The sequence below is a fragment of the Melanaphis sacchari genome, unplaced genomic scaffold, assembly GCF_002803265.2.
Source record: "Melanaphis sacchari strain LSU unplaced genomic scaffold, SCAv2.0 Contig139_pilon_pilon, whole genome shotgun sequence".
Lineage (NCBI taxonomy): Eukaryota > Metazoa > Arthropoda > Insecta > Hemiptera > Aphididae > Melanaphis > Melanaphis sacchari.
In genome coordinates this window covers 56,394-68,641 of record NW_020270587.1, presented here as the reverse complement: position 1 = coordinate 68,641, position 12,248 = coordinate 56,394, and the positions used below count along the sequence as shown (strand labels likewise).

Here is a 12,248-nt window from a genome sequence, read left to right as displayed (position 1 = left end):
GCGCATATAAGATTTGAAAAATGATTCCCGGCATTGTCAGAGCACCTTAAGTATAGACAACAACCATATGTCTTCGCTAGCATCTGCGAAGCCATGGATTTGCATATCACATATTTCCTCTTTTATCGTAATCTAACGAGGTATTCTTACATCGTTTAGCTTTAGTAAATTTGTCTTATACCCACTTGTTCCACTTGCATTTTGTATTATCGGAAACAGGTTCACACCATTTTACCTGTGTTTGCCACAAAATTTGCAGCATTAATTTCGCGCGAATTACGACGGGTCCTACTAGACCAAGCGGATCAAAAATCCGTGCAATATCCGATAATATATCGCGTTTAGTCACCGACGCAGTTTGCTTATCTTTGTCTAAATTAATTTTAAAATGAAAACTATCTGTTTCCGATCTGATTGCCTCTTCTTTGGTTGGTGCCCCTCTAAAAAAATCGTCCATGTAGAAATTGCGTTAAATAGCCATGGAAATCTCCGTATTATATTTGTATTCATCTTCGGCCAGTTTTTTTAGACAAGCAGTTGCCAAATATGACGCAGGTACCATACCGTACGTCATTGTATTCAATTTAAATATTTTAATCGGAGAGTTACTATTTTCGTGCCATAAAATACGTTGGAAATCTTGATGTCCCTTTGAAACATTAATTTGACGGTACATTTTTCGTATATCGGCAGAAATTACATAATTATGTACTCGAAATCTAGCTAAAATATATATAAGATCGCCCTGTATAACTGGTCCCTTTAAAAGGACGTCATTTAGACTTACTCCGGTTTCCGTCTTTGTGGAAGCGTCGAATACGACCCGTAATTTCGTAGTACTATTTAAATTCAGGACACAATGATGTGCGAGGTAGCACATTTTTTCAGGTATATCGATTTCCTCGTTACTAACATATGTCATATGACTCAAACTTTCATATTCCTGCATAAATTTGACGTATTCACATTTTTATGCTGGATTCTTGTCGAAGTCGACATTCGACCGATAAGAGTCTACGCTTAGCTATTGCGTACGACTTCCCTAATTTCGACCGATTTTTTCGAAATGGTAATTGTACTACAAAACGACCTCCTTCTTCCCGTCGTACGGTATTATTGAAATGTTCAGTGCACGTCTTTTCTTCGATGGTAAATGGTGTCGGTCCTATGTCTTCTTCAGCCTGCCAAAATTGTTTAATTAACTTTTCTACATCGCTATATTCGTCATTTTCCATGTTGGTGGATATATGTGTAACAGATTTTTTATTGCACAACGAACCTTGTACCGACCCTGACGCAAAAAATCCGACGGAGTTTGTCGATTGCGTCCCAGTTGCAGGTAAAAGATTTTTTGCCCACGTATTCCGTGTTCCGATTGCGTCCTATTGTATTGTAGGTTAGCGTTAATGTGACAGATAAATTGACATATTAAATCTAACATTTTTGTCATACATGATGTGGAGGTATATTTAAACACGAATTGGTTTTTACTTAATGAGTTTACGAACATTTTATCTTAAGGCTTTTATCGATTTACGATCACGTAGCGATTTAGTACGTCAAGTGCCTTTGAATCGAAAAATACTTAAAAGTTTAGACTTAATAATGAATACCATTTTTAGTGAAAAAAAATAAGGAAATCCGTATTATTGATAAGTTTAAATATCGTTTTCACAAAATGTTGGCCAATGATGTCGAGCGTTGGAGTTGCATAAATAAAAAATGCAAATGTTATTTTAAAAGAAGTGGATCACTGTTATTAGAAAATGAAAGTAACCTAACAAATAATTGTCACGAGCCGGATTCCTCTGAATTATTAAAGATACAAAATATTCGAAATAATTTAAAGCAAAAAGCAACTGAGGATATCACTTTAAGGCCAGCAACGTTGATACATAGTCAAATAAACAGAGACGGTAAGCAGAATAGAAATTTTTACATTATATATTAGTATAATTTATACTAAATTAACTATTTATTAAATATAATATAAATTATATATAGTATATAGTATAAAAACATTTATTTGAGTCAAATTTTATTAATTTTTTTTTTTTTTTAAGGAGTCGATAGTTTGACAACTGATATTTCATGTATACGTAGAGGAATTTATATGGCCAGAAGAAAGATTTTACCAACTCTACCAAAAAATATAAAAGAAGTATATGAAACAATCGAATTGTTAAACATTAAAACTATTCAAGGTGAACCATTTTTACTAATTAATGATAAAATAAATAATATTATCATGTTTTCGTGTACTAGTAACTTAAAAGCATTAAACTTAGTAAAAGAGATATTCGTGGACGGTACATTTCGATGTAGTACAAAATATTACTTACAGCTATTTACTATTCCTGGTATGTTGAATGAGTATTATATCCCCCTTGCCTTTTTTTTACTTAATAGTAAAGAATGTAACGCTTATGAAAATGCATTTAGAGGCTTAATTAACGAATGTTCAAAAATTGATTTAAATTTTAAACCTGAAGTAATTCACGTTGATTTTGAATCTTCTATTCATAGAGCAGCTAATAAAGTTTGGCCATTAATAAAAATAAAAGGATGTAATTTTCGTAGATTTTTGTATTAATATTATAATATAACAACCAACTAGAAATATATTATTTAAATTATTTATTCTTATATATTTGGATTTATTTTTATTGATTTTTGTATTAATATTATTTTATAATACAGTAAAACCTCGCTAAGACGGACCTTCGGTAAGACGAAAACCCCGGTATTACGGAAAATTTTTTTGGTACTGTTTTAAATTACATATAATTTTATCCCGCTAAAACGGAAACCTCGCCAAGCCGGAAATAGACACGTTTTTATAATGAAAGTTGATGAAAACCCTCACTAAGACGGAAATATAACATGATTTTTGTATGATAAATTTATTTTCGTATTGTGGATACCCATAGATAATCAATATACGAGCTCGCACATTGATATTAAAAACTAATAAAATTGATATGTACACACAATACAATATTATTATCTGAGTTACTTGATTCAGTATCTAATCGTACATCGTTACGTTCGTGTTGTTGCGTTTTCCGTCTATCATTTAAAATGTCGAAGAAAACAACTCTTACGCTTTCGGATAAAGTAAAACTAATCGAGTTAAAGCAGCATGAGAATCTTTCAGTGAAGGAACTCTTGGTAAAATTTAAGTGTGGAAAAACGCAAGTTTATGAGGCAATAAAAAATAAAGACAAATTAATGGAGCAGTTGTAAAAATTCTGGTAAAAGTAAAAGAATGGTGTCGGTGGGATTTGAACAAGTTGAACGAGATTTATACAAGTGGTTCATCAATTCTCGGTTGAAAAGTTTGCCCATCTCCGGACCTATTCTACAAACAGAGGCCACTAAATTGGCAGAAAACCTCGGAATCAGTGATTTTAAAGCTTCAAATGGTTGGCTTGACCGGTTCAAACGATGGCACAATATCATCTGCAAACAAATAAATGGGGAAGCAAATGATGTAAATCAAGATACAGTTGAAAATTGGAAACGCAAACTCTCAGTTCTCATCAAAGGGTATGAAGCTAAAGACATTTACAATGCCGACGAAACCGGTGTTTTTTTTCAAAGGAATCCCTACCAAGTCTTTAGTAATAAAGGGCGATGCGTGTGTTGGTGGTAAAAAATCTAAGGATAGGTTAACTGTATTGATGTGTGGGGGTATGGCAGGTGAAATCAGGAAGCCTCTTGTTATAGGAAAATCGTTGAAACCTCATTGTTTTAAAAATATGAATATTGCTTTATTACCTGTGACTTGGAAATTTAACAAGAAGGCATGGATGACGGCTGAAATAATGGAACAGTGGCTGCAATATTTCAATGCAGACATGCGATCACAGAACAGAAATATTTTATTATTTTTAGACAATGCGACATGCCATCCTTACATTGAATGTCTAATGTGAAAATTCACATGTTACCCCCAAATACCACGTCAGTATCTCAACCAATGGACCAAGGAGTTATTTACACCTTTAAGTCGTACTATCGTAAATTTATGCTACAGTCACTTGTATGCAAAATTGATAATTTTACTTCGGTTCATCAGCTTGCTACTTCGATAACTGTATTAGACGCTGTAAATTGGATATCTTTATCGTGCAATAGTTTGAAAATTGAATTTGATCAAAACTGTTTCCGTAAAGCTGGATTTTTAATTGATGGATTGGACGTGAATCCCAATGAGAATACCCTGAGTGAAATTCAAGAAATCTTTGTTGCACTTGATTTTGACCAAGAAGAATTTCTTCACATTGATGACCAACTTGAGACGCAGCAAACCCATGATTCGGCTATATCCATGATTGAGAATAAATGTGAAAAGGACGGAGACAATGATGAAAGCCAAGAAGAACCAAAAAATCTGGTAAAAGATTATAAAACTGCTAACTACTACCTCGAGGAACTACAAAAATTTTCCCTCACAGTGTCCAATAGTAGGCTTTTGGATTTGACTTCTAAAGCCAAGGAGTGTGTGGAACGCGACGCCTTACAAAATAAAAAACAAAAAACAATAACTGATTTTTTTCAAAAAATATAATTATGTATTATTAATGTATACTGGCTAAAAATAAATATGTAATAAATAAATATAAATATAAAATTAAGTTAAAAATATAAATTGTATGTATGTATTATGTATAAACTGGTTTAAAATAAATATGTACATATGTAATCTTTAATTTAATTCAATTTTTTTAACCTCGTCAAAACGTAAACCTCGTTAACACGGAAAAATTTCATGGTCCCATGCGATTCTGTCTTATCGAGGTTTTACTGTACTAACAAGAAATATATTTTTTAAATTATTTATTCTTATATATTTGGATTTATTTTTATTGGTTTTTGTATAATTATTATTATTATTAAAATAATACATAGTTTTACAAAATGTTATGCTTATATATCATACAACAGGACGCAATCGGAACATAAAAAGGTAATAAAAAATAATTTACCTATTCGACTTGTGGACGCAATCGATGGCTGCATACTAGTTGCGTCCCGAAGATATCTATGAAAAAAGGTCTAATCCGAATTGCGGCCCGAGTTTATTTTGGGTACAGACGAATTGCAGCCCGGGTTTTTTTAATTTTAGATAATTTAATCTTGACTGATAAAACATAATCACAGTATAATGTAGATACCAATAAGTATACCTTAGTCGTCGCTTTACTAACGCTAAGAACGTTTCGTCGCTTTTCTATTTTGATTTATTTATAATTTCGAATACAATTTTGAGTGAAATGTTGAGTGCAAAAAAATCGCACTTTATTTTTAATTGATGGATATAAATTTCGTTTTCATAAAAATTTAAAAAATAATGTTGATCGATATTGCTGTTTTAAAAAGAACTGTAAAGCATATATTCATTTAAATAATAACGTAATTATTAAAAAAGTTTTAAATCATGAAAATCATAAAAAAGTTAGTGATGAAACATTAAACAGACAGACTGTAAGTAATCAAGTGAAACGTAAAGCTGTTGAAGATATTAATGAGAAGCCAAGTAAAATTATTCATAGCCACCTAACACAAGACGTAGACACTTTGACAACATACGATTTAACGTTAATAAGAAAAAATATTCACCATGCTCGATCATCTATTATGCCAAAGTTACCTGTGGACTTGAATGAATTACATATCGCTCTAGATAATATGAGTCATTTAATAATTACAAATCGTGACGAAAATTTTTTACTAGTAAATGATAATACATCAAACATTTTATTATTTTCTACTGAAACTAACTTAAAATTTTTAAATAAAATTGATACAATTTTTGTAGATGGGACCTTTAAAAGTTGTCCGAAATTATTTTCCCAAATGTTTACAGTTCATGGTTTACAAAATGGTAATTATTTACCACTCTTATTTTTTATACTTCCCAATAAAGAAACTAAAACATATGAAAATGCGTTTATACACATTATATCTGAATGTAGCAAACTCAACATAACATTTTCACCAAAAACAGTTTTTGCTGATTTTGAAAAGGCGATTCATTTAGCTCTATTAAAAGTTTGGCCTTCTATAAGTCTAAAAGGATGCCGATTTCACTTAGCACAAAGTTGGTGGAGAAAAATACAGACAATTGGCTGAAGTAGTGAGTATAAAAAAAATACCGAAATCGGTAAATATTTAAAATACTTTTTTGGCTTACCGTTTTTTGAATTCGAACGATGTGAGTGACTGTTTTACAGATAACTTAATGGCTATTCATCCAAAAAATGAAAAAGTAAAAATATTTGTTGATTATATATTGGAAACATACATTTCAAATGAGTCCAATTTCCCTCCTTTTTTATGGGCAGAATACTCAGCGTCTACTATGCGCACTACTAATAGTTGTGAGGCATTTCATTCAAAATTCAACGCTTTGTTCTGCAGTGCTCATCCTAATATTTTTGTATTCATCGATGTTCTGAAAAATATACAAAAGGATACTTATATAAAATTAAGAAGCACTCACTTAAATACTCGTAGAACAAATATAATTGAAAAAGAAACATTTATTAGAAATACTATGAAACGGTTAGAAGAAAACCAAATTGACAAACATGAATTTATACAAATATTATCATACAAGTTTTTACCAGTGCCATAATATCTACGGATTTTACTAAACTATACTAACATTTTTAACTTTAATAAATATAATTTTAATATCAGATTTTAATGTCAAAAAACATTATTAACCTTAAGAAATATTACATACGTTTTTGCCAGTGTCAACATTTAAAAAAAAAAAAAACATCATTTTTAACCTATCTGCAGTATCTACTGATACTACAGACAGTCCTAAGTCTGTACAAAAATGTGAAGGAAAATGAAGCGTTTTTTAATTTTAATTTACATATTTCAATTAATTTAATTATTAATTTCGGGCTACAATTTATATGTTAAAAAAACTCGGGCCGCAATTCGTATGCACCCCAAAAAAACTCGGGCCGTAATTCGGAAGAAATTTTTACTGAGGGACGCAACTAGTATCCACCCCAATCGACATACAACATCAATAATAACAATCGACAAGATATAAAAGGTTGAAACGGGACGCAATCTAAAGACGCCCAAATCTGAACTTTGTTTCTTGATAACTCGGTCCGTTAAACGACAAATATTGTTGTTTACCTAAGATTTCGAAAAAATGAACAGCACCTATTAATATATCGATTTTTTGTGTTACATTAAATAATGGATCGGCTAGTATAATATTTCCTGGTCGAGGGCCGTTTTCGGAAATAAAGTTTGTCGGTATACTTCCCGTTATCTTCTTTACCACTAATGTTTGTATGTTTAATTCGTAATCGTTTACGCAAGATTTTATTTTTAACCATGCTGTAGATGTGATATTTTGTGTCGTGCCTCCTATCCCGCTTACTACATGATCCATTTTCTTTTGCTGTAAACTTAAGCTATTTACTAATTCAGTCGATATAAAATTATTCATTGAACCAGAATCCAATAACACGCGTGCGAACGAGGACTTACCGCACGGATTGATAACGCGTACGACGGCTGTGGCTAACAATACGCACTCGTAATTATTATTTGCGTGCGCGGTCGTTGAACTCGTCGCGTCTACGACCTGTTCATGTCTATTCTTAGCCGTTTCGGCGTCCTTTCCACTACCTTCCGAATCTGAGACCTTTTTTGACTGTAGATGTTATAATGTGTTATGAGGTTTTGAACATTTGAAACAAAATCTCGAAAAACATTTTCCCTCGTGTTTACGTAAACATATTTTACATAATTTTAGACTAGCAATTTTCTCAATACGTTTGCTTATCGGCAGTGTGATGAATGTTGGACACTTATAAATTGTGTGTTCCAAATTACATATAAAGCACCTTAATGTTGTTGTTGACACAAAATTCGCCGAATATTTTTGACCACCTTTCGTGATATTATTTGTTCTCGATTGTTCTTTTCCTCTAACTGCTGCTGCCGGTGCCGCCTTGTTATTTATATCTTGCGAAGACTCGACCGATTCTAATATCCGAAATTGTTCCTCAATAAACTGTGTTAATTCACGAATCGATGGTATTCTATCTTTAGCTGTCTGCATTTCCCAGTCTTTTCGCGTTTCATTTTCCAACTTCGTACACACGATATGTGATATTAATGGACCCCAGTCATACGGTCTTTCTCCTAATGCCTCGAGCGCCCGTATATTGCTATTTAGTGTATCATACAGTTTACGTAAATTTAGGCCTTCTACACACGGAGCTACTCATTTGAAACTAAATACTGACGCAAATCATTAACTAGTCCCCGTAGAGTCACTACCAATGTTATTCAATGGAACATAACAGACGGCGCTACTAGTTACTAATCAGTTACTAACGCGTTAGTGATAAGTTCTGAGTGATTCAACTGTCGAGTCACTTTTGAGTTTTATCACTTCAATATTTTGTTGCTCAACGAAGCTTTTTTTGTTTTACGTATTGCAAAAATTTGTTATTTGTGTAAAAATGTCGGTATGCTTCGTTCAGTTACGTATTGCTAATTATAATCAAGTAAACCGTAAGCCCTCCGGTCACATATGAGCTATAGTTATAATAACTCTATGCCAGTCCGCACGTGTATATTAGTTTGCGATCGGAAAATCGATCATCGCTATAAATGTATATTATTTTATGTTGTTGTATAAATTCCTACTATGTTACAAAGTGTAGTATAACATTTTATAATACACGTAGTTTGCAGTGATTTTCAACTGTATCTCGTTCTAAATGCAATATCAAAATCATGATATAACTGAGTTTCAACGATTTCATCAAGTCATTTTAAGCAAATCTAGAAAATGTATCATTTATGACCTTTGGACAACTAATAATTTATTTTGGTACCACCTAAATTATTTTTGGTTCCTCATTTTGTCTTGTTGTATCAAATTCATAAAAATGTTTTATTTGTGCGAAAACATATTATAAACGTGTTTATGTGTAAAATATTTTTGAAGCATTTATAAAAATATATATAAATATATAAGTACCATGACAAGTGTATAAAATTAAATATACATACATAATATATAACGTATATTGTGCGCGAAAAGGGTTATGATTCGAAATCGCCGCCAACCGTGTACATCAATGGGGTGAACAACGCAAACCAGTCAGTGGTAGATATAACATGTTAAAATATTTATATATATATATAATACACCAGGTTAATTTTTCGTGGCGGTCGTCTCGTCTTTCAGAACGCATTTATTTTCGCTGTCGGACCGCACACAACCCGCCAGATAAATCAATTGTACGTAATATTTTGGCGTTACCAGCGTTTAAGTCTCCGTAGGTATCGAAAACGTTTAATCCACCTCCGGCGGTTCCGTTGATAAAACAAAAACTTTATAATAAATGTACCTATGCCTGCCAATATTTTTGTATTATAATATTTATTATGTGAAAAATATCATTACTGGCACACATGAGACACATATTTTTATATACATTTAGATAACTGGTCCACCGTGTTGTATAATTTCAATGGCTCATAATAATCGTTTAATATATTATATACATGTAAACACACACATCATCGCATATCGCTTGTCATAATATATATATATATATAATACGTGTGCGAGATATATAATACGCTGGCAAACGTTATTCGGTTAATATCGAAAAACGCGTAAGCGCCAAAAATTTAAAAATACTACAGTTTATATGCGATAGATGATTATTTATACGTGTGCGATAAAGTGAAAATTTTTCAGCTCATTTCCGGCTATTTTATTTATAATATACGTCACGATCATCACGTTTTCATCGCAGCATTTAATATTTATACTTTGTATATGTATATATGTACCACTATTAAATATCGTCGCATCGACATCACGCCAAACGGCACGTGGTGATGTGTAATAATAATGTACACTTTAAATAATAATATTAATAATTTATTATACTGTTAACCACCAACATAACGCCGTTGTTATATTGCGTCACGCGAATATAATAATGTACGCGTGGCTTGTTAATTTTCCCAGTTGATGTACACTCATTTAAATCATAAACGTTTATGATAGATGTCTATAATGTACAACCGTTGAGTTTTGTATACATACCTTTAAAAGTAATATATAAACTATGTGCGAGTTTAATTATTTTTACTGGATCAGCTAATTTCTACGATGATTATTACCAGAATAAATGATTTACGCGACTACATGGCAGTCCACTGCCATGTTCATTCTAAACATACTGCAAGAATCTTTTCGATTCGTAAATTTAAAAATAAATTGAGGTCACATAAGTTTTCTTGTCATTATTAATATTATTATTGTGTGTTATATGTATTCGTGCCACACAGCTGATGGTAAACCACTATAAGATGTTGGTGGTGATATTCTAAATTACTTTTACTGTCTGAAATATATATATATATATTTATTTATATAATATATAATATAATATAATAGCGTACTATTTTAAAGCGGGTTTGTCGTTTAATCAAGATTTCCACAATTTTTAACAACCTCATTAGTGTACAGTTATCTATATTATTTAGGTACCCGCGTTGGATGCATATTTGACAAGACTTTATGTTGACAGATACTCATAAAATTGTGTGTTTATAACATTCGCGTGTCAGAAATATTTAAGTAAATAAGTCGTCTATGTATTATATTTTTACAGTGTATTAATTTGTCGTTTATGTAACGGTGACCAGAAGAAACCGCTGTTATATTGATATAATGAATATATTATTATGCAGCGTTGTATTTCACTCATTAAAGCAGTGATGTTGGTTAGATTGGATTAATAATATTATGCAGATAAGTATGGGATAACTAAATATATAAGTATACCGAATATTTCGTGTTTGTGTTTATATAAAACCACATAATATACAATAAACGCACGCCAGACGGTCGTTTCGATCATCAACGTATTTTAGTATAGAACCTGGTCTTATGTATATTGCATGCAGTGTATTAATTAATTGGAAAGTCAATGATTCTATGTAATTCAGAATGTAATGCAAAATGCTAATGATTTTCTATGCAGTAATTTATGACTAATGGCAACCATTTTATAATAGTAATACATATCATAATTATTATCATATTACTACATAAAAACAACTTCATCATGAACTAAACAGATATATACTAACTCTCAAGTGTACCAATAATCTACTTACTATAAAGAAATTTAATATTATAAGACAAGTTTAAACAAATGTTGTTGTATTTTATTCGTTTACGTAATGATCTTTTGATAATCAGTGTTACCTATTCTAATTTCATCATTCAGTTTTGTGATTTTTAATCACTTTTCTTCGTACAATAAGTTTGAAATATATCGAATATAGAAAATTAATACAAATCTAATTTGTATCATACTTATCACACAATTTTTCTAACTTCATTTTTGACAGGCTATAATTTCAGGTTTAATAAAATAATTTCTTATCATTGATAAGAAACTACTCATTTATTTAGAGAATTCGATGAAAATTTTATTGACCTAACATTTAATTTTATATAAGTGAAAAATTCTTAACTTTCAATATTTAATAAATAATTTGTAAACATTTTATTGAAAATAAGATATTGCTTTAAGAGTAAAATAAATAGGTTAGCAAAATATACTGTTATAACTTAGGTATAATCGCATTAAAATAAATAAAAACACAGTTTTGTTTAAATTCCATAATAGTTGGCTTAAATGTTATAGAAAACAAATGTAATGTGTATACTGGGGAGGTTATAAATAGATTACTAACTATATACATACCTATACTAGAAGTTAAATTTAATTAGAAACTTTTACTACATTCTACGCTGTATAATAATATCGACTTAAACGCAACCGTTTAGATTAATTTTCATGTGACAGGGTGGTCATAAATAATTTTATGCTGGATATCTAACTAAATTTATGTTTAATGAACACTGCCGAGCACATAATTTGGACCGCAATGGCTTTTAATGCACGCTAACATCCTCTATTACGTGGATAATGATGAAAATTATACTTATGTCCTTCGACGACGACAAGCAACAATGGCTATGGTGTAATAGAGATGATGTTGACGATGATTGACGTAACAATGATAGTGGCGAAGATGACAGTAGCGATGAAATGATGACTGATTCATGTTTTTATAAATTAAATTAAATATTAAATATAAATAAAAACAACGACTGTTGTAATTTGCAAATCACTTGCAATATCTTTGGACTTGCT

General features: G+C 31.1%; 2 protein-coding genes across 2 annotated transcripts; both read left to right on the top strand.

Annotated features, from left to right (window-relative positions):
- Positions 1-3,268: 3,268 nt before the first annotated feature.
- LOC112591549 (tigger transposable element-derived protein 6-like) lies at positions 3,269-3,938 on the top strand. The gene is made up of 2 exons (XM_025335389.1): positions 3,269-3,623; positions 3,703-3,938. The coding sequence occupies exons 1-2, from the start codon at positions 3,269-3,271 to the stop codon at positions 3,936-3,938; spliced, it is 591 nt and encodes a 196-aa protein (XP_025191174.1).
- An 8-nt stretch (positions 3,939-3,946) lies between these two features.
- On the top strand, positions 3,947-6,138 carry LOC112591548 (tigger transposable element-derived protein 1-like). Its single transcript, XM_025335388.1, has 2 exons — positions 3,947-4,503; positions 5,982-6,138. The coding sequence occupies exons 1-2, from the start codon at positions 3,947-3,949 to the stop codon at positions 6,136-6,138; spliced, it is 714 nt and encodes a 237-aa protein (XP_025191173.1).
- Positions 6,139-12,248: the final 6,110 nt, after the last annotated feature.

Coding starts and splice junctions, on each gene's coding strand:
- LOC112591548 (XM_025335388.1), top strand. CDS start 3,947: ATGTTACCCCCAAATACCACGTCAGTATCTCAACCAATGGACCAAGGA. Junction 4,504..5,981: donor TTGACTTCTAAAGCCAAGGA/GTGTGTGGAACG, acceptor ATCTGAATGTAG/CAAACTCAACATAACATTTT.
- LOC112591549 (XM_025335389.1), top strand. CDS start 3,269: ATGGTGTCGGTGGGATTTGAACAAGTTGAACGAGATTTATACAAGTGG. Junction 3,624..3,702: donor GAATCCCTACCAAGTCTTTA/GTAATAAAGGGC, acceptor GGGGTATGGCAG/GTGAAATCAGGAAGCCTCTT.